Source organism: Copadichromis virginalis, linkage group LG13, assembly GCF_057382275.1.
Source record: "Copadichromis virginalis isolate Kocher_CV1m ecotype Utaka linkage group LG13, C_Virginalis_male_GT1.1, whole genome shotgun sequence".
In the NCBI taxonomy this organism is placed as follows: Eukaryota; Metazoa; Chordata; class Actinopteri; order Cichliformes; family Cichlidae; genus Copadichromis; species Copadichromis virginalis.
This window is the reverse complement of record NC_140630.1, coordinates 15,178,431-15,204,159: the sequence shown is the minus strand read 5'-3', so window position 1 is coordinate 15,204,159 and position 25,729 is coordinate 15,178,431. Positions and strand designations below refer to the sequence as shown.

General features: G+C 38.3%; 2 protein-coding genes across 7 annotated transcripts in view; one reads left to right on the top strand and one right to left on the bottom strand.

The window, feature by feature from the left end:
- Positions 1–46: 46 nt before the first annotated feature.
- On the bottom strand, positions 47–21,215 carry slka (STE20-like kinase a). 4 transcript variants are annotated; one of them, XM_085477501.1, is made up of 20 exons: positions 20,587–21,215; positions 17,476–17,640; positions 14,954–15,002; positions 14,310–14,459; positions 13,246–13,318; positions 12,718–12,912; positions 12,421–12,502; positions 12,153–12,284; positions 10,780–11,994; positions 10,553–10,683; positions 9,945–10,068; positions 9,451–9,630; positions 7,913–8,005; positions 6,255–6,326; positions 5,125–5,254; positions 4,365–4,489; positions 4,081–4,275; positions 3,409–3,534; positions 2,035–2,148; positions 47–1,882 (listed from the first exon to the last, which is right to left on the bottom strand). In XM_085477501.1, the coding sequence occupies exons 1-20, from the start codon at positions 20,734–20,736 to the stop codon at positions 1,736–1,738; spliced, it is 3,648 nt and encodes a 1,215-aa protein (XP_085333627.1). In that variant the 5' UTR covers positions 20,737–21,215; the 3' UTR covers positions 47–1,735. The 4 variants fall into 4 exon arrangements, with proteins under 4 accessions (XP_085333627.1, XP_085333624.1, XP_085333625.1 ...); XM_085477498.1 differs by lacking the exon at positions 6,255–6,326 and having other exon boundaries at positions 20,587–20,974; positions 21,079–21,215; XM_085477499.1 differs by lacking the exon at positions 7,913–8,005.
- Positions 21,216–24,046: 2,831 nt separating this feature from the next.
- The window catches only part of LOC146695380 (SH3 and PX domain-containing protein 2A-like), a 61,807-nt gene continuing 60,124 nt past the window's right edge, over positions 24,047–25,729 (top strand). For 2 of the 3 annotated variants that reach the window (XM_085477491.1, XM_085477490.1), the window contains exon 1: positions 24,047–24,561. In XM_085477491.1, the coding sequence (XP_085333617.1) occupies positions 24,490–24,561 (72 nt within the window). In that variant the 5' untranslated portion in view covers positions 24,047–24,489. The remainder of the gene's footprint in view (positions 24,562–25,729) is intronic. The other variant, XM_085477492.1, reaches the window with a different exon arrangement.

The window sequence follows — 25,729 nt, the reverse complement described above, 5'->3', positions numbered from 1 at the left end:
ACTACTAAATTTGTCTAAAAATAAAATTAACTCAAGTTGCCGAATAAACAGTCAATATTTTATTTACAAGAAAAAAAATGTCCATATATAAAGACACATTAAATACATTTCATCTGACATAAAAAAATGCATATACTAAAGAATATTCATTGTGATAGAATGAAACATTAAAATGCTGTAACATAAAATAAAAAAATATTTGAAATCTATTGGTCGAATGGTGTAATTCACATGACAGCCTCCAGAAACGCCAATAAAAATCCAGCATTTATGACAAAAATCAAATCAATGTTTATATATAAGCATACAGAAATTATAACATGCATCGATGCTATATGGTGGCAAATGAAACTACAGTAATTTCTTGTTGTGAACCATCAATACTTTATCGTAAAACGCAGCAGAGGGCATCTCCTCACACACTGAAACTCGTACAGTTAAAGGACTGCTCTCAACAAGTGCAAAAGTTCACCATGAAGAGCGATTACAGCATACCAGGAATACAGGCTTCGATTAGGCATGGCTGTAAAATACTAAGGGCATATTTGAAAAAAAGGAAAAGAAAAAAAAAAAGAAGAAGCTAAAAGTAATTTTAATAAAAGGAAAACAATATGTTGAAACAATTCAGCTTGGAGTTTGATTAGGCTTTGGTGAGGCAAAATTTTCTACTGCATATTTTTTTCTTTAGCTCATGTGGCAATACAGTGCAAATCAAAAGCTTTACATTCCTTCGGTAATTATTCTTTACAAGACGTCATTAGTTTGTGAGATTGCTGCTGAAAGTCAAAGGGAGAACTGATTTAGTTAACGTCAAAAAACCCCAAAAAAACCCCAACCCAACAGGCCACCTCTGTGTTTTGCTGACCGGCACTGAAATCAAATTATGTGCTAAATCAACAGATATATTTTTTGTTCATTCATCTCTTAAGATGGTGAAATGCTTCTGGCAAGCACAGTATTTATTTAAACCTCATATCTAGGTACACACCTACAACACAGTACATTATTTTTCATCTGAACTCACAGCCTCCCGATCCCAACATTTTAACTCCCGTTAGACATCAGACACTGTGCACAGAAGACTACACAGACATAACAAAGTCTTACATCTATACATGGTTGTCTTTTGACTCCGTCGCCCTTCAGCAAGGTCTACTACTACATGCAGCCAAACTAAATCTCAGAGCAGTCTTTGATAACCAGCTTGTGTGAATCGATTACACTGATCTCATGACATCTTGTGATTATGAGCAGAATTGATAACCAGTTTTTTAAGTGCAAAACATTCAGGTGGGAATTTATTTACTGCAAGCTGCAGAAAATGCAGGGAAGGGCCTAAATGCAGAGAAAAAAAGAACACGAGGCACTGGAGATTATTCATATTGTAGCAGAGCTAAGCTTAACGATAATAATCTGAAAAGCATGACTGACCTCAGCTACCAACCGCAGACTTTTAAAAATCTGAACATGCTCAAAACAAGTGCATATCATTCATTTTGAGTCTTCCCAGCAAGCTGAGGAAACCCAATTAAGTAATGGAACGGTGTGTAGGCACGTCATGCTCGCAAATGGTGGAACTTAAGTAGTGAAACGTGTTCACGTTTTTCAGTTAGCGGTCAGAGAAATGACGCCTCGGCTCGTCCTTCAAACTCCACTCCTTTTTAAACTCTGGAGGAGTCGAGTTTGAGAGCAGAGTTTGACAGCAGTCTGCTTTGCAGCACGGACGAACATTAGGCTACAAGCCAGAGTTATTCAGGTTTGGGATGGGATAAAATTTGGATACTCGACTCTGAGTGGTTGGATTAAGGCATTCAGATTCACCACTCATCTTGAAGAAGACCTCCTGCTCCTGGAGCTTCCGTGTGAACTCCTCCTCTAACGCCTGCAGGGGGCAGCACATACAAACAGAGTCAACCAGTTTGAAGATAATATGAAAAATTCTGTTGAGACAGCCTGCACAGGTGGATCCTGAACATGGCGTCACTAGAAAGAAAATGGAAGAAATAAAGTCACAAACATGGATAATGAGCATACCTTCTTCCTTGGTCTTAGCTTCTCTCTCCACTCCTTGATCTCTTGGCTGTGTTCCTCATCCAGCTCCTTCAGCTTTTGGGTCTCATGTTCAATCAGAAGGTGGCATTTCTCATTCTGAAAGAAAATGTGTGTTAACACGGTGCTGTCATGATTAATGAATCCTGTATACGTCCCTACACTGCGACATATCTTGCTTTTTATTCCTTTAAAAATAGATGCTGTCTGACATCTTTAATTTGTCCTCTACTTATTTTCTGATAATCTTCATAAGTCACTGTTCATTTATGAATCTGTTGCAGTCACTTTCAGTCAGCAGAGCAAAAACTTAAAGGATTAAAGATTAAAAACTTAAAATGCACATTAAATATGCAGTATTAAATAAATGATAAAAAAACCTTATAAATTAATAATCATGTTAAACTAGAATTACTGCACTGCAGTTTTACTTCATAGCAAACAGGCTGCAGATTCCATTCGAGTTCAGACTCATAACAAATGTAGTTAAGACTGAAAGTATTTAGTAGATTAGAATCAATCTGCTATAGCAGAAAGATTAGTATCTACCTGCTCTAGAGTTATGGTGCTGAATTAAGTGTTTTTGCAGTGCATTTGCAGTTTCAAAGTGAAACTGACCTTTAACCTTTTGGATAAAAATGAATTAGATTCAACTTTTTTTTTTTTCCAGAATGACATTTTTGTCATAATTAGTATATTAATTATTTAACTGTTGCCAGAAAGCATTTAATTCAGCTCTGTGATCAGAATAAGATCAATAGTAAGAGTGTGAAGTGACCGGCAACACCTAATAGAAATCGATACCGCCGGCCTCCAGAAACTCTTTCTACAGGCTGCACATAAACATTTGCAACATGAGCATGGATTAACCGAAGCAATAAAAACAGAGGATAGATATACAAGGAAGCCATAAATATTAATGGAATTTAGTGAGAATATTTCAAACAATAGTACCAAGTACAATTATGATTGCATGTTTTAAATAGCCTCTGCTACAAATGTAGCCTTGTTAATGTTTACTTTTCATTAGCATTAAAAGAAATATGTAGAAAAACTACTGAATCCTGTTGAATTTGAATGTCACAAATGATTATTTTTTAAACTGTATATATTCTTGATATGGTTATACTGCAGCCTACACAGGAAGTACCCAGTCTTTCACCCTATCACAGCTGGAATAAGCTTCCTGTAACCTAAAGGTAGATGAGTTGTTAAGAAGATGGATGGAAGGATGGATGGATGGATGACATGGTTATGTGTGTTTTGCTCAATACTCTGGAGCTCCATAGAAATGTAGTTTAAAACATATACGATAAACATAAAAAGATAGAGTGTGAATGTGAGCGCGTTGAGCCCCACCTGCAGCTGCTGCAGCTCCCTGATGTTTGAGTCACACTGTAGCTGCAAATCTCTCATCTGGTTCTCATGTTTCTGGTGTTGGTGCAGTCTCTCGCCCTTTTGTCTCTTTTCTTCCTGCAAAGCAAACTGGACCATGGAGACAAAAACACAACAGACAGATGTGAGCATGATTTGTGGTTTTCACACAAGGCATAGGAACTGCTAAAAATGATGCATTTTTTTTCTCTATGCCTTTGGTCATAGTGTCTATTTCACGGTCAGTTTATTAAATAAACTGACCGTGACTACAAAACAACACAAGCATGTTGCGTATTAACATTCAGAATGTCAGCGAATAAACTATTTGCACAAACTAAAATTTAAGATTTCCTCCAAGATCGTTCACTGAGCTTTCATCCACAAAACTAAACTGAAAGTGCAACTTGAGAATGATGGCGTCAGTATGGATTGTGAAATGGTGAGTTGGAAAGTTTCTGGTCTGAGATCCAAACAGGCTGGAATAATAAAGGGTACTGTGTTTGTATTGGTCAGCGCCCAGGTGTGAGTCTAAGCCAGTGTGAAACATTACTGCTGAGAGAAAGAGGAGGAAAAAACCCCCAACAAAAACTGATGTCCACTCACTTCTTTTAAAAATGGTCAAACATCACTAGCCCGAGCTCGCAGCGCCTCTACCTGTTTTATCCGCTCTCTCTCCTGCTCTGCGGTGATGGATGCTGTGGCGGTGATGCGGAGACTCTTCTTGAACATAGCCATGCGGGTCTTGGCCTCGCTCCGTTGGATCTTGGGCAGACGCACCCTCTCTTGAGTCTGTTTGTTCTTCAGCTCCTCTATCAGACGCTGGTTGTAGCCCTGCATTTGCTCCATCTCCTATAAAACACACGAATGCCCACAGTTTTGTTTTAGTGGGGTTATTTAAATTTTACAGTTACATTTACAGTTCCACTCTGTGCTTGTACCTTTTCATGCCTTTTCAACAGCTGGTGTCTCTGCATGAAGTACTGGTCTTTCAGCTGCTGCTTCAGCAGTTGGTGCTTTTCCTGCAGATGGCGCTCCTCCAGCTCCCACATGGCTGCCTCTCGAGCTACAAAACACATGTGAGCACAAACAAGGCTAAAAAAAACATGTGCATGCATGTTTGCTGGTTACCAACAGGGGTCTGAAAACCAAACAAAAAGGCAAAATTGGATAGGCAGCAGCACATCCCCTTAAACACAGTGTCTCAGTCGTCTGGATGTCACAGTCAGAATTTACACACTTGGCAAGCAAAGGAGGCATCGCTGACATCAACTTCCTCTACACGCTGACTCAAAAATAAAAGTACATCTCAGGCTGTGGTTTCTTTCATGTCTGTGTCTGGCATGAAAATGAGGTTTGAGACACTTGAATGTTGCACAGGATACGTGAGGTAAGTTGTTTGCCTTTTTGTCATGTTTAAAACAGCAGCAGTCTTAAGACAGAGTGGCACAAAATGTGGTATCTCTGACTATGTTCTCAGTGTTCGTGTGAATATAACACTGCAGCGTAATTCGAATCAGTGATCACCAGATTTACAACACAATTACAAGTCAACTGGTAAACACGAGGACCCTGTAAACCTAAAATACCCTGTGATCATTTGTGTAGCTCAATAATCTAATTCCTATGGCATACATTACACAATTACCCTTAAAAAAGATTAACTCCAAAACAGAGCAGTAACAGAGTCGAGTCTTCTACCTCTCATAAACTGCTGTTTGTGGTTAAGGCAGTCTCTCTCAATCGTGGCAATCTCCACTTTATGCTGCTGGATGATTTTCTTTAGAGCTCCATCCAAGTCTTGCTGCTGCTTCTGTAGGAACTCTTGCTCCTGAGGAGAGAAGAGCAGTGAGAAACTGCCTGGGGAAGACATGGAGATCACTCAGAGACAGCAAAAAGTAGAGAGGGGAAGCACAGCAGTGTCACAGTTAGACTGCATCTTAATGATCGAATCTGCCTGAAGCAAAATAATGTAATCTAGCCATTCACTTCAAAATTCAGTACAACACAGAGCACTAAGATGTCACATCATCAACTGGACTCAGCAAAAGAGACACTCAGAGTTCATGGATGGCAACGATCCACAATGGAAGTGAAGAAAGAGAGAAAAGTTAACAGTTTAGTAGAGATACTGTGGCAAAGTTTTATGCAAGACAACATCTACAGTGACATTCACATCGTCCAGAAACCAGCCTACATTACGCATGACTAATTGCATAAGAAGCCAAATCTTCTATTTATTTTATTTAACTTTATCTAGCTAGTGTTAACTGTAAGTTGTATTGCGATTATAAAACTATTATTAGGTAAAACTGATCATATAACTCACTTGATTATAAGAAAACTAAGGTAACGCTGTTATTATACAGTTGAATCCAAATTAAGATGGTTCAAGTGTGATCTCATAATCCACTTATACACAATGAGTGACTCATCTGCCCTGAAAGGCAGGCTGTCTATATTGGCTGACAAAGACAAACATGGATCCAGACAGAATTCATCAAGAGCTGCCACACAGCGGTGCAACCCAGATTTAATCTAGTCTTAAGCAAACGGTGTAATACAAGATAAATACCATATAAAATACACAGACTTGATGTATAACATTTGTGAACTGGTGGAGGAAAAATACTGAGCAAGAGAGGAAGAAAGAACCACTGCACAAACACAGTGATGACAACACTCAAAAAGGAAAAAAAAGAAAAAAATCCCAACGTTGCCCATGCTTACATGTGTTGAACCATCACAAACTATCCTGTCATGTAACTTCACACACATCTAAGTATGGGCCAGAGATGGAGAGATACGGGGCGGGATGGGGGGGCACTTACATCCTGCATCTGAGCGTTGAAGAGTGCGCATGAGGACAACTGAAAAGACTGTATCATAACCTGGGCCACTGCCTGTGGAGGAGAGCACACAGCGCACTTGCCCTGATCAGGGACAGACAGCACACAGCAGCCTGAGGATCTCTCACGTCAACACTCACTCAGCACTCACACAGATCCTTCCTACATTAAAAATGGGTTTTCCACTTTGGGATTGTTGGTGAGTTTAAGGCTCGTGGCGAGGTCTGGATGAATGTTAGGAAGTCAATCAATTAGTTGTGAAAACTCTTTGTCTTGCCATGCTTCAAAGCGGCTCAGAATTTTAGCATTTTTGTTAAATCCAGCTGGTAAAAAAAGCAGTTTTGTTACTTTCAATGCTACTTACAGAATATTTAAAACAAAATAAATTAAGGTTTACCTTTCAAAGAAAAGAAGACATTTGTTTGTGTGTCTCAGACTGAGCGCAGGAAAACCAAGTTTTGAAAAGGTCTTTCAGTAACGATCTTTACTGTGGAGACAAAAGCTATGTCTGCAGTCGCTCCTTTGTTAAGAGAGCCTGAATGGTGCCTGAGGTAGCTGGTAAAATGAGATCTGACACTTCTGAATCATCATCACCACCACAGACTGTATGATCACCACTGACAAGTGTAGCATTACATAATTAAATTCCACATATGTAGTGTCAGGAACAAAGATGAAGAATTGCAATGTGGGATGTTTTGTACTTGATGGACGGGTGTGGGATGTGCAGTATTGAGTAGCAGACTACATGTTATGGTTATTACATTTTGGACACTTTTCAAAGGAGAAAACCTTACAGTGCATCTAATAATGATTATTTTTTGTTTTGAGCAGTCATCAGTTAAAATAAATGATTTTTCCATATCAGTGAAGATGGAGGTAAACAAGTATTCAGATTTGAAGCAAATCTAAAACATTAAATTTGTGTTTCTTTAGTTTTGTCGATTAATTTTCTGAGGAAAAATAAAAAACATTCAGAACCCGATTTGATTTTTAACACTGACATGTGTTCAGTGGCCACACCACAAATTTTACTTCCATAAAGATTCTAATATTCATTTTTTGGTGACAGCTGGAAATCTCAAAGTTCAATTATATTTTTCATTACTGAGGAAAACAGTAAAAGGTGGATGTTGCTTCCTTTGAGGCAATTTAATTTTTTGTTCCTCCTACCTTTATTTAATAAAAGGCTGAATATTGTAAAAATCTTTTTAATATAGTCCAATAGAACACTTCCACTGCTATGTGTGACAAAGTAGGAAAATTAAATCTTTATCATAGGATAGAAATCATGAAAGCAAAAAATTTGTCAGAAACCTTGTATGTAACTTCACTGGTGACTGTATGTTATAATTTATTTCTCCTGAACAAATCTTCATATATATGTGTAACATAAAGGGAATTGCTATTTTTTTAAAGCTTCTACCTGAAGCACAAATTTGGTTTTGCCAAAATTCAGTGAGAGCTAACCATTTAACTGTAGCGTGTACATGGTATTATTAAAATCTTAGAAAAATTTTTTTATAAAGAAGGAGAATATATTCAAAAGTCAATACAGCTCAGTAGGTAGTAGATAGATAGCAGATAGGGAGCAATTACATACACAGATAATACTCCAGACACAGAAGGTGATGCTTTACCTCTGCAGTGTTGAGGAGTGTGAGGTCCTCCTTTAAGCGTTTCATGAGCTCTTTTTTCTTGTGTTTGGGTGAATGTCCAACTTCCTGTATGGCCTAAAGTGTGTATGTGCAGAATCGGTTTGATCTCTATAGTCAGAAAATCTAACAAAGCTGGCCAACAACAGTAAGAGTCATGCACTGCCCAGTCTGAGAGGAGAGATACTGGATCCAGCCACCAACTGATTTAAAGTCAACATGCTTAATTTCCACCTCCTGCATTTAATGTTTCTTTGAACTGTCGACTTGACCCCCATGAGTTAGAGTCATGTTAAAAGAAAGAATTTGACTTGTGCACGGCAGAAGATGTTAGCCTCAAAAACAGCTCGCCCTACATTACTTTGCATTCGATTAAGTCTCGCAGCCATGAACATGATGATTCGTGGGGGGAAAAAAAGAAAAAGAAAAAAATAGAATAACTGAGTTGGAATTGTTTTGTAATTACAAACTAGATTTAACAGTGTAATAAAGCAGGTTCAACATGGTTTTCTTCCAATTTGCCATTTATAGAGGACTTATAATTTTGTTAATAATGAATCTGTTGATTATTTATCCATCTTGACCTTAAGATTTCCAAAAGAATACTGCAGCACTATTGAAGACAATTCCATGTCAGTTAGTCAGACCAAAGGCATTTATTATTTGACCCAAATAAGCCCAACACCACTTGGAAAAACCTTTCAAATCTGGCCATCCCATGACCAAAGCAACCTCACACACTCATACAAGAAACATGGTTAGTTAAATACACAGTAACAGTACATTTCAATAAAGATTACAACATGACAAAATGCAAAAAACACATCTTATCCATAGCCTAATTCTTGGATTTTTACATCTAAACACCAAGAAAGCAAACGCAAGCCAACCTGTAAAACAGCATTAAGTAGAATGGCAATAACAAGTAAGTAGCCTAAGCATCAAACTGGGAGGAGCATGGCAACCACCAAGGCATCATCGTACACAACAGATGGCAATAAGCACTACTGCCCTTAAGAACATAAAAAGGCACACCCAGAGAAGCATTTAAAGGCTACTAAAGAGCACAGAAAGAGCCAGGAAAGACTTATAAAGACCAAGCATGAGAACATCTGCACCATCAAGCAAAAGCTTAAGACATCAACGTGTCAAGATACTATCCTGACTTTTTGTAAACAGTTTTCTAAAAATAACAAACACACCCCAGGAGCAAAGTATTTCTTAAGCTGCAACCAGAAGCCTCTGGGCAGATGAATAATGGATACAACAACATGAATGAGCAGCATCTAGGAGAAGGATAGCACAGCCTGTCTGGGTAACATTTGCACACATACAGCAGGGCGCACCACTCCCATAGGATTAGTATGAGACAGCCAGGTTAGCCACCGGCTAAGTTGTAAACACATGCACCATTAAACGGCTTGTGCAGTACACATCACATGCAGCTGCTCTGGATCACAAGCTCCCAAATTTAAGTACTACTCAGCCCACTTCCACAGAGAAACACACATGCAGGGTCATACCTCTTTCTTGCGGTTCTTCAGCATGTTTTGGAACTTTGAGAGCTCCTTGTCTTGATCTGCTTTGATCCGTTTGGCTTCGTCTCGGAGCCGGCTGGTGTGATCCTGTTCCAGTCGCTCAATGGTCTGTTTCTGCTTCTTCTCAAGGTTCTCCACTTCTTGGTCGTATTGACGCTTTTTAGCCTGCAGAATTGATACGCACTAGGGTCACCCTGACTGTTCCAAAACAATATTTATTTATATTAGATTTTACATAATCTCTTTGTTTTTTTTGTACGTTTTTTCATTTTGCTTTTAATGCAAATTAAAGTTTCCAATATTGTGAAAATTAAGCAGTTAAGGAAAATCTGGCAGCACATTTGATGTAAACACTTGCATTAAATTTAGCCCAGATTTGACATTAAGGTGCTTGTTTTTCAAGGAGCTAGCCAAATGCCAAAAAAAGAAGAAAGAAAAAAAGCCCATCACACTAGTGCAGTACAACCAGAGTGACTCACAGTAGTTTCCTGTTCAAAACGCCTGTAGATCTGCTCTCGCTGCTGCTGCAGCTTGTCGCTCAGCTGCTGCTGGGCCCTTTGCTCCTCTTTCTGGAGGAGGCGAAGCTCTCTCAACTCCTGCCGCCTGCAGTGAACATATCAATATAAGGGCATGATATTTACTTATTAAAAAAAATCTAATACTTTTTTCACAAAAACATGGATGGAATTTTATGGTTGCACATCAGTGACTTTTTAAAAAAATATATCTAAATGTTTATTTCAACTTTAGTGACTCATTCATACTCTATGGCTTTTCGTGCTTTGATGAATCTTTTTAAAATGTTTGATTCACATTTGTGTCATATATTACTAACAGGAGGGTCGTGCAGTAGTCAGACAGCACTTGTACACACAGTAACAGCAACATGCCTCATGTCTTTACAAGGCAACATGAGAAATGACAGTAATATAATGCGGCATTCATCACGGGAGATAACCCATCTGGCATTTGTAAAAAGCTGTGGGAGTTGTAAAAAGAGCGAGCACTATTTAAGGCAGGCGAGTTAAATGGGTCATGTCACACATTTAGAACAACTGTATGTCAAGCAGATTAGATACAGACGTACCTCAGGAACCTCATCTCCTCATTCCTGGTGTCGTTATCAGTCACTATCTTAGACGTTGTCACACTAACCTCCACACCATCCACCATGAACTTGCGTGTCTTTTTAAGAGTCTTCTTCTGTCGTTTTGACTCCTACCAAAAAGCAGGGTTGCTTTAGAGGATCGAGTAATCAGGGTAGTGTTGATAATGTAATAACTGATGGTGTAATAGTGGCACAGACTGTATTACCTGCAAGGACACAGAGCCCCCTTCTTTGCTCTTAGACAGGAAGCTGGAGATAGACAGATTGAGGTCGAGGCTGTTGCTATCAGCAGCAGAGCTGCTCCCAGAGTCAGAATCCTTCTCCACATCTGGCCTGATCACAGCAGGGCTTCCTTGCTCCATCTTGGCTTCTGAATCAGTTTCGCTCTCTTGGACAGAGACAGCATCTTGGGAAGTGCTCTCATCTGCGTGGGTTGCTTTCTCTTCTTCTTCGTTCACACAGGAATCTTTAGGTGGGACCACTGAATCCTCAGGGGTGTCTTTAACTTCATCACAGATGCCATTTGTAGACTCAGTTGGTACTTGTTCCTTTAGCTCAGCTTCCTCTGTGATCTGGCTCTCTTGTTCAGGCTGCTGTGACTCCTCATGGGCCTCATCCATAGGCTTCTCTTCTGGTTTTGTTTCTATAGGCTCAGCAGATGACTCATCCACACTTAATTTTGTGTCTTCATTTATAAACGTGTGTCTTCCATCTGATTCCATATTCTCAATGTTTACATTTTCATCTGTGCCATTAGCCATGGCTTCCATTGTGTTCCCTGTTAGTTTGGGTTCAGTCGTTTCCTCCTCGGATTCTTTGCTTTCTTTTTCTACCTCTGGCTCATCTCTTGGAATGGATTCTGTTTTTTCTGCATCTTCAGGTTCTGCTTGTGATTCTCTGGATTCTTCTTTACCAGCTTCTTTTTCTTTCTCTTGCTTCCCCTGCTCTGGCTCTTTTTCTTCCTCCATTACCTGGGTAGTTTCATCACCCATTATCCTTTCTTCTGTCTCCTTCTGTTCCTCCTCTGTTTCTGTGACAAGTTCTTGGTTGTCTGTTGTATTTACAGGTTCTTCTGGCTGTGAAACTACTTGCTCAGCAGACGTCTCTTCACCTTGACTCTCTTCTGGTTTAGGCTCTGTGGAGTCATGTGAGATGACATCTTTGCTGGGCTCTACTAGTCCAGATGCCAGGTCTTCATTACTGGCATCAGACACCTCATTTAATTTCTCCTCCTCAGTCTTGTCTACCTCACTTGTTCCAAGTCCTTCATCAGATAACTTATCACTAGTCTGGTCCTCAGCAGGCTCAACTTCCATCTTTTCTTTAACAGCCTCAAGAGTGGAGGGAGTTGATGGAACTTTGTCATCTTCTGAGCTGGCCACACTGACATCAGAAGGTGCTCGCTTGTGCCCGGGACCAGCCTAAACCAACAGAAATTGCAATATGTCCACAGTGAGCAATAATAAAGCTTACCGCAATGAGTTTAATGAAGCTATCAACATCAAGTGTTCATCTAAATGATAAAAAAAGTAAAATACTATAATGCTTGTTATACACATATCCCCAAAAAACTACATACCAGAGGTGTATCAGGTTCGTCCTCTTCCTCCTCCTCTTTGCTGTCCTCAAGCTCTTCTGTGACTTCGGCTTTGGCTTCAGCTATGAGTTCTCTGAGAGGTCTGCTGTCAGTTACACTGGTGACAAAAGGATGCTACATATATAGACAAAAGATATCAACATTAGATAAAAAATTTTATCCTGCAAAATCATTTAAAGTGTGACACATTAACATCTGACGGACATTTATGCATCACTTAGTTTTATAGTAGTTTGCAACTGCAGCTCACCTGCAGAAGCTGTACTGTACTCCACCTATTGTCCACATTCTTGTCAAGTGCTTTGCGCAGAAAGTCGCTGAATTCTGGTGACCTTTAAATGGTAAAGAAGACTGAATTTGTTGGTCCCAGAACAGAGTAAGTACCCCGTTTTTTTCTTTATATAATGTAGTAATTCAGTAGTAGTTATCCTTTTAACATTAATATTTTATCATGCTTTCACACATGCAAACCCTCAACATTTCCTCATCTCCCATTCGGAAACAATCCAGCACCACCTTCCCAGTTATCACCAGCACAGTATCTCACCAGCGAGAGGGATTCATGAGTGTGGGCGGCTCGGACTTGGCTATTTTCAGTAGCACTCTCATGGGATTCATCTCATGGTTGGGCGGTTCAATCTGTGCCAGTTCTATGAGCGTTACGCCAAGGGACCAGATGTCGGCCTTGTAGTCGTATGGACGGTCTTTGGAAGTTTCGCACATTACCACCTCTGGAGCCATCCTGCGAAATTCAATCAGTCAGTAAGAGCCACCAATCAATAACCCACATTTTGGAATGCAGGTAAATGAGGTCATTCAGCATATCTTCTAATGCTTAAGGGTCAATGCTCTTATTTTCCAGGAGGAAAGGAATATAAAATAGGAAGTTTGTTTAATACATAGATTTTTTTCAAATGAGTTGTTATCCCACATTTTTTGATGATTTAAAACAACAACAACAACAACAACAACAACAACAAAAAAACCCACTGTCATCTTAGCTGTGGTACAGTCTGAGACAATTATCAAATACTAAGAGGTGAATGCCCTCTTGTAAGCAGGCAGTGTGACTCACCAATATGGAGTGCCGATGAAAGAATCTCTTCTCTGTAATGTCTTGGTATTTTTAGCAGACACACCAAAGTCAGCTGAAAGTAGAAATAAATCATGATTCTTTTCATCAATGAATTAAGCTAAACTGTAAAATGGCACCCTGTGAGACTAGAATATAAAATAGCATTTTCTACCAAAACAAAACACAGTAGAGAGTGCTTTACACTTATAATATTTATCCCCAAAGTGAGCAGAAAAGCCTCACATTCCCTTTCATAATGCTCTTAGGGTCCATCATTGTTGTGTTACCTGTGCAGTTATTTCAGCCTGCTCTCTTTTCTTGCAACACTTACAGTATGCACACATTAGAGGGAAAAAGAGATCTATCATTAAGTCCCTGGTGACTGGCTTGATAATTATTGTTTGCCAGGCTCCGTCATGACCCTCTGCCTACAGAACATGAATCATCAGGCAGCCAGGAGCTATGGATGCTGCAGCAACAACATGAACATGAATACTCTTACTTCTGAAACATTATGCATCACCAAAACACATACATAGGTAGAATATTATATTAAATAAAAAAAAAAAAAAAAAAAAAAAAAAAACACACAGCAAGCACATCACTTTGTTCTCCAAGTTTTTGAACCCGATGCCAAATGATGACTCACTACATTTTTATGTGTAAACAAACCACAGTGCTGCACTGTCACCACCAACCCCAAAGTCAAGCTACAAAGAGATCTACAACGGCTGTTTTAATACAGAGCCAAGGACAAATCAAAGAATGAATATAATACTAAAGTGAGTTTAGTAGACACCCCCCCCCCGTTTTGTTACTAATTCATCCCAAGTAAGTAAGTCGTGTACTTAAGAGGTTATGTGGTTTCAGAACTTAAAGATTCAAACCAAACCTATGTACTTTATTAAACATTCTTTTTGTAAAAAATACAAAACAAAAACCTGATTCTGCGAGAACATTTAGTTGATTTTAGTATTTTTTTAATGGAATAACCTCTCATATCTCCTTTTGTTAGTAAATGGTTAGAAATGGTTAAAAAAACAAAAAAACAAAAACACAATTACCCAGTTTTACATCTCCATCCAGGGACAGGAGAATATTCCCAGCTTTCAAGTCTCTGTGGATGATCTTGCTCTCATGAAGGTAAGCCAAGGCCTCCAAAGTCTGCTTACACACCACACGAATCTGGGGCTCAGTCAGGGGTCTCTCCAACTCTAAGGACAAACATGCACAGAGAAAATTCCAAAGTCCCAATTTTTCCCAGTGAATATTTTGCTGTAGGCTTTGTTATACACAAATACAAACACAAAATGGGTCATCTCCACCTTTACATCAGCAAGCACATATGACTAGACAAATCTAGGCGAGTCATAATGAATCAACATTGAATAGTGAAGTGAATTCATTATCATCTTCTTTGCAATGCAATTTGCATTTTAAAATGAGTGGTTTTGTGTTTCTTTAGGCTTCAAAACAAGACAGAGGAAGTGCATGAACAAGAAGTACTTTAACTGCTTCTTGAAACCTGAGCTACAATAATTACAGTTGGAATTGCTTTGCCAACTTAGTAGAGGGGGGAAAAAAAAAATCCTTCGGTACAGGCTTCTGGATGGAATAAAAGAGTTGGCACTAGAGGATGGAGAAAAGGAAAAGCTGCAGAATTTCATAGTGTTACTCTTTTTTTTGCTTTAGTGAATGAGGGACTTACCCAGCATGATGGCATCGACAGCACCGCCTGCACAGAACTCTATCAGAATCTGTAATGGTAGAACAAAAGAACATTAAGTAATACACTTATATAATACAATAAAGTCCCAGTTTAACCTAGGAATTTTAATAAGGAATTTGCGACTTTCAAAAGCTGGAACAACATGATGTTTATTGAAAAGATTGATTATACTGTAGAGATCAAGACGCCAATCAGCCATACTGAGCTATACGTCTTTTGGTTTCCATTCTACATCCATCTGTCTTTTAGTCCTTCTTGAACTGAAATATCTGTAGAAGTTCAAGCTTTGAACTTGATAGTGACTGGGATCCTTTTCCACTATACAGAGGAGGTTGTGATGAATGAGTCTATTATAGGAATTTCTACAAAATACAAATTGTTTCTTAAAAGTATAGAAAAATGTTTAGTGCAAAATGCATGTAAATATTTTACACATACTATGTATGCTTCATCACAGATCCTAGTGACAAACGATTTCCTCATTTTGGTAAACATTTCAGAAGAGTTTGAACATGTTTGTTTAGGATGAGCACGCACGCTTTAAACTAAACCGCTGCATTAATACTGAAGAAAATCCCTTTGCACATTTTTATGTACAAGGGGCAATACTTAAAGGAAGTGAACATGAGTCTCTCCATACTATGCCAGTTAAGAAGACATGTTATTTAAAATACTTAACTTCCATTATGAATATTATTTTTTAATACAATATTTCTAAAATGTTTAACATTTGCTTATATGTTTATAAATAAAGGTTTATAGGTTTTAATATGTAAATGAGGGTTTGTCATTAGTCTAAATATGTACTAATTTATACACTTATACTTTATAGAAACAACAATATTGAAAAATGTTTCCCTTTAAGCCTAAAGCATTTCTTCACAGTACTGTGCTTCTGTCAACAGTAAGAGGAAGACATCCATTATTGCCATCTTTGTTTGTTTCAAAACAGTATGCACATATGCGCATGTTAAAAGCTTGGGAATACACTAAAACGTTGGGTGCAAGTGTCCTTTAATTGGACGTTTCTAGCTTGGAAGAAATTTCCCCAAGGGAAGAAAAAACAAAGAGGGGAGATGCTTTTAAATATAAAACTGTGTAATTTTATAGGGGATATTTTAACAACAAATATCAACATAAAAAGGTGCCAGTTAACTACTTAATTACAAGTTTCAAGCTGATATTTTAAGATGAAATATCAGTAACCTCATCAAATATGCAATAATTTTCATAAAGTGCAGTGATTCTTTGGGTTCCAGAGAGGTAACGAAATAAAACTAATGCTAATCCCCTATGCTAGGATGTAAAACTGCACAGGTTCTGACCTCAGTTGTAAGAGCTGATGTAATGTACCCGACCAGTACTTCATCATTATTGGCTTAGCCTGCACGTTGCTTGGCAGCTCATGGTATCAGATGATACAAAAATCAATCGAAGCTACAAACAGAGCACCACCCTCTATTCAGTGATTCAAACAAAAGGAAGAAACAAAGTGGTTCTTCCCATTTGGCAGTACACTTTCTCATGCCATCTCTTTTGTAGTTTACAGGTGAGTATTAAACTAAACGTACACTGATTGTAGACACAAGTCAAAGTAAACATCTGTTTTCTAGCAACAGATTTCCTTTGTAGAAAATTAATGAACATATTATACATTAACTCAACACCCGGCACAAGCTAAATGTAGGCAGTTACACATTCATCATGCTATTTGAACTCAAAGGCCAGAGGGACAACCTGCATGCGGCTCTGAATTATTCAAAAGCACTTTCTCCAGCCACCAAAACTGCTCCATTATCTTCCAATGGTTGTGGCCAGTCCACAAGGGACAGTCACATGACACCCCCTGCTAGGACCTAATTGCTCTGGGGCCTCTTACTGCACACAATGAGATCTACTGCCCATGTATTAAAGCTGCACCTCTGTGCTCACAGTAAAACACCAGGATGAGGATGAGGGGCTGTGTTCAGAGATTTATACGTTCTTTCTCATTATAAAATACACTGTGCACACTGGTTATGATTTGAGGGAGATAGGAATAAGGCCAAATTGAGGAGTATTCCACTAAATACATAAATCCCTCATTATAAATAGGAAGATGTATAAAGTATGATAATGCATTTCTCAGTAGTGGCCTATTACTTCTTTACTTCCTTATACAAAGACTTCACTTGCAGAATTTTGAACACAGTAACAAATCAGGTCGATTTCTAGCTAACCAGCTAAAAATAAATAAAGAAAAAACAACTATATGTGGCCTATTACTTCTAAGCAGTCAGGTACTCTCCAGTGAAGCATGCAGTCCTAGTCGTGTATTAGCCTCTGTTGCTTGTCATATGACCCATTCTAACTCTTGAAGAAATAAGAAAAGTTTAGTGTCATGAGCCATCAGTCAAATGATCTGAAAGTCCTGTGAGAAACAGCATAACGAATGGTGCCTTATAATGAATTTCTGTCTCTCCATGCTTCACTGCTTCCCAGCACGAAACTGACGAACTTACCCAAAGTTTGCTTTCAAAGTAGAAAGCGTCCAGCAGTTTGACAATGTGATGATGGTTGCAGGAGGCCAGAATGTCAATCTCAACCATGTAATCCTCCAGTTCATCCTCAGTCTTTGTGTCGATAACCTTAGCAGCAGCCAGGGTCCCATTCTGCTTGTTCTGTGCCTGCAAGCAACATTGACAAAATGATAAATTGTAGAGTATATCCTTACAGCACACAGTGTATAAAATGGGAAAGGATCATGCTAATTATAAGCCAAATGTTGCTCAGCATAATTTTACAGAGCAACAACTTGTAACTTGTACACAACAGGAATTATGGAAGAATATCAACATTAAGAAAAAAGTCATTTGGAGCAATATAAATTACGCAGCTTACAGAAGATTGTATCTCAAGAAACTCATTTCAGAGATTTAAGACAACTCTTTGTCAAACATTGATAAAAAAAAGAAAAAAAATTACAACACATCCTGTCATTCTGAGCTACTCTAACACAGGCCGATCTTGCAACGCTTGCTCACTTCCTCCACTCCTTTTCCTCCCCTCTTTTCTTTCTTTCATCTCACTCTGTCACACTCATTGCAGTGATTATTATACCAAATATGTATATGATTTAACAGGTTTGTGCCATTTATTGCACAACTCAAACCCTAAATTCTCATTCCTGATAGAGCTGCACCGAGGAGACCAATAAAAATGATCACTGAACCTGTGAAATAAAGCACTGGGAAGTTATTTTAAGGCCAGCCTAGGGCCTAATGTTTATGGATACAGACACAATCTCAGGGAGTTAGGGAAAAAGAAAAGGGAGGGAGTGTAAAGACCAACTGCAGCAGAGTGTGTCAGACCCTATATTTACACTCTTCTGACCTGACACACTGCCTGCCTCTTTTTCCCTTTGTAGTGGCTGATGCCTGTCAGGCACAGGCCATCGCTTACATGCAGATTCAATATTAGCTTTACAGTGAAGAGAGACACCATAATTTGTCTGTCACTTGACTCATTAAAGAAGAGCCTGTGACCTTTGCTCATCATGAACATGACGTTTTAATGTGCTAAATGCTTAATGTTGATCTGTTTTGAGGAATTAAATGAGAGCGCAGGAGTGCTATAATCATGTTTAAGAGGGAGGGAGAGCGAACTTTGTGGTTCTTTGTAAATAATAATCATTGACAGTTCAGCACTGGTTATTCAAATGTACATCCATGAACGCAGAGTTTTTACTTTATTAAATAAATAAATACATTTCCGTCTGTCAGAAAAAATTCATCTGAACTCTGGAGTTTAATTTACTCAAGCTTAAATATATTTATGTTTGTAAAACAGCCAAAAACAGTAACAATAAAAATGTATGTACCTCTGTTAAATAAGGTAACATAGACTTTTTGTTTGCAGACCATCATGCTTACGTGTATAGTAACACCCTGAAGGCCCATTCTGAGCCAGAAAAAACCCAACCTTTAATGTGAATAAATAGCTGATAAATGAAAACTCCCATATCGCACCACCTGTAGAGGTCTATCTTTGAATAGGTAGATCAGATTTTTAAAAAATGACTCATTGCATGGAAAGAATTATATAAGCAGTTTGTTTGCAGTACTAAAAGTGTCTATGAAACACTTAACATGTAATACATTCATCTACTAGTTAAGAATTCTCTCTCTTCCGGTTGACCTCACTTGAACAGCTGATTCACATGTTGCTTGCAAACTCTGCGACCCCACCCAAAGGAGTTAGCTGCCAGAAGCCTGTGAAGTAGCAAATGAAAGCACAGTGCGCTTTCATACTAATGTGGCCTGATTAAAGATATCGTCACCTGAGCTCACACAAGTGATAACTGGGAGTCAGGTGTATATTTTGTATACTTTGGTGTGAGAAGGCACTCAAGTATTTCTTGGCTCTCATCTCGTGTAGCCAATCAGCTAACAAGACTAGGAAATAATTGAAGACAAATTAAGATTTATGGGCCATTTGCTGCATTATTTGAACACAAGAGCACCAGGAAGGAACAGCGTTAAGTAGCTCACAATGAGAGAGAGAGAGAGAAAGAAAGAAAGCTCTTTAACAGGGATTAGTGCCAAAACAAAAAGAGGCATGAAGGCATGGAAGGTTGTGGAAACTATTTTTCACTAATCTACTAAAACAGTTATATACATTGAAAAATATTTAAAAGAAACTATGTTTAAAAAAATACAAGTTAACCAAGTTAATCTACTTGTGCTACAAGTACACAAACACTAACTTTTTCTAAAGTGTGTTCTCAGCCTAGAGCAAACTCCTGCAGAGATAACCTGGAAAGGTAAGTAAAGTAGCAGAGATTACAGCTGGAGGACACAGCATTGAATATTTTTCCATGTAGCATAACTATACACCAACAAACTACAACATTGGAAGGCATACCTGACTTTCTCAGCAGGAAAACAAACTTAAACAAAATAATAAACAGGTACTCTTCTATGTCATCAAATTGTTGTAACAGTTCCTATATATATGGGTTAGTGAAGACAAACCAGATGTGACAAACCACTGCCCTAATTTAAACCCAGCTGTGCACCTGTCACAGTAATTAGCATAAAGTGTGTGTTTTTTTTAAAGTCTGGGTGCACCTGCTCTGTCATTTTATTAGTTTAAACTATTTATTGTGGTTGTCCTGACATGTCACAGGCCCAAATAATCCAACATGTCACATGTGAGGCCATATTGATTCTGTATGTGGACCACACCTTTATCAGTTTTTAAACAACCCCAAGTGCAACTCATTGGTAAAGTCATGTCTATACTCCGGCAGTGACGCAAAGCCTGTGCTAAGCCTGCTAAATAGAAAATATCCAAAAACTAATTGAGTTTAAGATCCCAGCTGCTGGTCACATTTCTTTACAGGATATTAGCAGTTAGTCAATTCCTGCATGATTTATATGAAACAAATATGTTATTTGCTGAGGGTTAGGTGGCCGAGGTTGGAATATGTTACCCAAACAAGAGCTGTAATCATCGCTGTCAGCTTTACAGCTTATGACCTCGAGACAGCAACATGCGAAGAAACAACTGAAGCTAGTCTATAAAGAAATGCAGGAAACCAAAGGCGGATGTAACGTAACACGTCAACTTACCTTGTACACTTTCCCAAAGGCTCCATCTCCCAGTTCCCCAATAATTTCCCATATCTCCTCAGGATTGACGTCTCTGTGTACATGCTCATACTGCTTCTTTTTCTTATCCGGCCCTAGTTTGAAGATCTTGCGAAAATTGAAGAAGGACATCTTTTTTAGGTGTGAACTACAGCACCGCGAGTACGCTCTCTTCGGTTATTTCCGCCAAGAAAATATAGCGGTTCCCTCCGACGCGGAGCTCAAAAGGCTATCGAAATGAGAGCATTCAAGCGTTAAATTAAGCCAGACAGACCGGTGCTTTAGCCATTCAGCTATGATAATGTCAATTATAACTTCCCTCGACGGCGGATATCACAGTCACATCATAGCTAGCAGCCTTCACAGGACGCTGTCGGAGGAGATGAGGGATACAGAGAAGAGTTAGCTGTTCCGCAGAGGCTCGTGTTTCCGTTTTGAGCGAACAAAATTAAACGAAGCGGAAAAAATATTTACCATATCATCACTTTCGACAGAATATTTTCTTTAATCGTATAACGTTACCAACACGAAAACGCAGTCAACGGACCTCATGCTTAGGTTGACTGACCACACACAAGTTAGTGGACTAGCATCAAGCTGCTATCGCAGCTCTCGATATTTCCGCTAAAGTCTTTCAAAATAAAACGCAACTGTTACGCAGACCTTTTTATTTACATTATTTCGCTTTATTTTTTCAATTTCGTCAAAAAAAAAAAATGGTAGCGATATTTTGTTTTAATTATTGATGTCAGAAAAAAGTTAAAAAACCACAAACTTCTAAACTTGTTTTGTGATACAGTTAGCATAGCTTTTAAATGACATAAAAAAACTACTACACATTAAAAGTTTTTCTGTCCCACTGACTACTAAAATAAAAATACCATTTGATTTAGATGATGCTTCAAAATAACTGCCAGAATAACTTCCCGTAGGAATGACCAAAATGGCTGCCAGGTGAAAAGCTTAGTTGACTAATACAATAAAGGGTTTTAAAAACCCCTCACATATTAAACTTATAAGACAAAAAGAAAATCTATAATAGACCTTCGACTGCCTACGTCATAACTATACAAGGGTCTATAGCGTTTGGAGTTAGGTGGTCATGGATGTCATATTACATCTGCCTTTCTGAGCTAAGATGTATTTTTGCTGTGGCTTTGTACACTATATATTCCGCATCTAAATAAACAACCAATTATAATTTACATACATTATTCACGTTAGATCAAATATAAGTATATTACGATAGAATATATAGGATTATAATCACATTTTATAGTAATACATTGTGTGACGGTACTGCGTGACAAGACCGAATTTAAACCTCGATGGTTAGGCGTTTCAATGTACGATAGGTGGCGTAAACGCAGTATCAACGTGATTTTACCGAACCGGTCCGCTTCACTGGTTCACTTTGGAGTACGAGAAACAGACTGGTTTTATTGTCCGACTTGAGCAAAACAACAGAGTGGACGCTTTTACGTCGGAGGATAAAAATAGATTTCCGCTGTCAGCAGGTCTATTTCTAGTTAGCTTGACGCAGCTGGGTAGCGGCTATTTCCTCCCCAGCAGGACGTGCTCCGCTCAGCCGGGCTCAGCCCCCTCGCCTCTACCACGCATGCCAGTTGTGGTCCTCCTGTTGGCATAAAGAGGAGAAAATGGTAGAATTCTTCCCCCCCCCCCCCCCTTTTTTTTCTTTAAAAATATTTATTTATTTATTTTTTTTTTTAACCCTACAACTGTTTACAACTTGCATAGTTCCCATTTCTGTATAACTGTATATCTCAGATTTCTGTAAAGTTATTTATTTCATATTCTGTATAGTTTTTCATATTTATATCTTGTTCATATCTTGTACATAGTTGTACTCACTACAGCCTGTACATACTATTCACAACATACTTCATACCGTGTACATTATAACATACCATAATAGACCCATTTCTGTAATATACTTACATATCTATATTATTGCTAGTATATATTGTAATATATCTATATCACTAAAGCACTTCTGGATGGATGCAAACTGCATTTCGTTGCCCTCTACCTGTGCATGAGCAATGACAATAAAGTTGAGTTCTATTCTATTCTAATTCTATTATTTTTCATTTTGTGAATACCTGGTAATATTAGTTTAATTAGTTTATTAGTCATTAGTTTTCACATTTAGCAACAAAACTCAGTGCATCACAACTCATCTTTGGATTTCACTGTAAAATAAAATTGTCTTTCACTTTTTTACTTCTCACTGGTTTTAACAGCTAAACAGTAAAAACTACAGTAAAATTAAAAGTGGACTACTTTTATAGAGTTACCAGTTAACCCGAAAAAAGCATTTTAACTGGTTGATACTTACATTAGAAATAATGCTGTGGTACAGCCTAAAATATATAGCAGAGTATTCATCTCTAATCTGAATTTGATAACAGCCAAAAAATTATAATATTTCACTTGCCTACAGTGAGCAAAACATTCAAATAATATACTTCAGTCTATGTTGGGAGCCTATTAAGAATACAAATGTCATTATTTATAGAAATTACGTTACACACATCTGATATGTCAACATTAGCAATATTCGCATATGACACAAAACCTTTTTGTTCTAGAGGGAATGTAAAGGCGTTACTAAATATGGTCACTTCAGAAATGTGCAAAGTAAAAATAAGTAGTTTTAAAACAGTTTATTATTATTATTGTTGTTGTTGTTGTTGTTGTTGTTGTTGTTGTTGTTTTTAAAGCAGCATATTAGGACGACACAAAAAAGGTTTTGAATTACTGTATGTGGAATGAAGCTGTGGAGCAGACTGAGAAATGTTCCAGCATGACTCAGTTTCAAAAAGTGGTGCAAAAATATCTATGTCTGTGTTTTTTTTGTATGTTACTATGTTACTAGATGTTATAAACAGTATACCTGTCATAAATTATAAGGAAAGATTTATTATAGGATAGGGCACAAACAGGAAGGAAATTTATCTAGACAGGAGGACAACGCAAACAGACCACTTATGTTCTGCAGCGCCACAATGTGGGAATAATAATGAATTGTTCTCTTTACCTCCTCCTCGCGCTTTACCTCGTGTCTCCACAAGGAGGGAGCAACGGTATGCTGGCTGCTTTAGGTGCTGTCGGAAATCTAATGTATAACTTGGAAGCGATAGCCAAATTAGACAAGTATATACGCGTCAGCCAACTAGACAAATTGCCTGTTTGTTTGCAAGTAGCGAACACGGTCAATGTCCGTGCCTGCTCAGACACACGGACTGTTTTCTTGAAGTTAAGAGACAGCACATGTCGGGGACGTTTATTGTTGCAAAAAAGCGTTTCAAAATCATTAAAAAAAAACTACAGATGTTTCATCTTATACAGCAGTTCAGCCCATCGCCCATTTATGGAGAGGAAATGTGTCTTTTCACTATTCACATTTCACCCAAACTATCAGTCACTTTAGGGATGACCAACAAATCCAAGAACCTGTTTGAAAACAGTGTGACCTCCTTGGTCCCGTGTGGTGTGTCCAGCCAGCTGAAGCAGGACCGCCCCATAGCCTACATATTAAATCGCTGTACTGCTCAGACTGCCCCCCGTTTTTTGGCAACAGCAGCGGCGCAGCCCCTCTCGAAGGAGGAGAAGTCTGATTAGACGCCAGTTTTATTGCGTTGTCATGTTTCACAAGGAGTCCAGATGCTCCGAGGCCGTCTGACACTGTAATTTCATGGATGCACCCAAAGCCTGAAAGAGGAAAGTTATTTCTTTTCATTCCTCTCAACTCTTTCTTCTTCTTCTTGCGCTTCTACTACAAGCAACCAAGTTTTCATGGGTGAACATCGTTGGTGCAAACTGTAGTATTGTGTTTGGTGCAAATCTTGTTCGCTTGTCAAGATGCAGTTCCGCACCTTCCTTGACGTAAATGTTGTGGACGTGCAGAAAAGAAGGAATCCTTCGAAGCACTATGTAAGTTGTATACTCTCTCTCTGTTCTGTTCTTGTTCAAGTAGATCACCAGTGCAGTTATTGTGTATTGTCTCTGTGGAAATTTAACCCATGCTATGCAGCTCTGTGGACGCCAGTGTTGCTCTGAGGGTCCATTACTTTCACCAAACAGCTGTTGAACGGACCTGGTGCTTTTTTTTTTTTTTTTTTTAATTTAATTTAATTTTTTAAATAGAGACATTCATGGTACCCAGAAGATGTCTCTTTATGACTGTGGTGATCTGAGGCGTTGTATTTTTTGTCACCACATGGCTTTGATTGAAATGTAGATACAACCTATTACATTTGATTTTGTATATACTTGACAACAGTGATTTAATATCAGGTCATTTAAAAAATATCAGATGCTTTGATTTATTTGGGTATTTTAATAAACTAAAGTAATTGTGTTTTAAAAAATGTTTAAAGTAATAGTCTTCTTGCAAGCTTTTGCTTAGTGCTGTACTGTCGTGCCTGAAAAACACCAGTATTTTATTTTTGCCTGTAAAATACAGTGTCACTGTGTCTGACGTCTGACAGAGCCGACAGCATGCACTGAGGCTTAAAAACACAAACAAACTGAAATCACATATACGTGACAGCCAGCTGGATGAGGATCCTAAGACTTGGGCTGCACCCTAAGCAGCGCCATCGTCTAAATAGACGTAGCAAAAGTAGTAGTCAGGGATTTGCAGCTATATTTTTACACACATATATATTTAATCTTTTAATTGTGTATATGGCATGCAGACTAACTGTGGTGCCCTGTTTCCCAAGTGATTTTTTGCTTTTCATTGTTCACCTAACAATCTAAAGTGCAGAAAAAGTGATGTTTTCATGTTTGAATGTTAGATGAGAACGAGCTAACCCAGGGATTAACTTTATTTAAATTCTGTTAAGCTGGGACCATTGGTAACTGATATGTTTTTTTTCCTCAAAGGAGAGCTCATTTACAAAGCAAATGTGTATGCTGTAGATGTCAAACCTGTAATTTAAGTTTTGAGCCTTACTTCTTATTGAGGCTAGAATGGGTTAATATGGATTTGAACTAACACAACACCAAACTTAGCATACATATCTACACAACAACTACCCAAATTCACTTAAATATATCATATTAATGGATGAACAGATCACTCTTTACAATAACG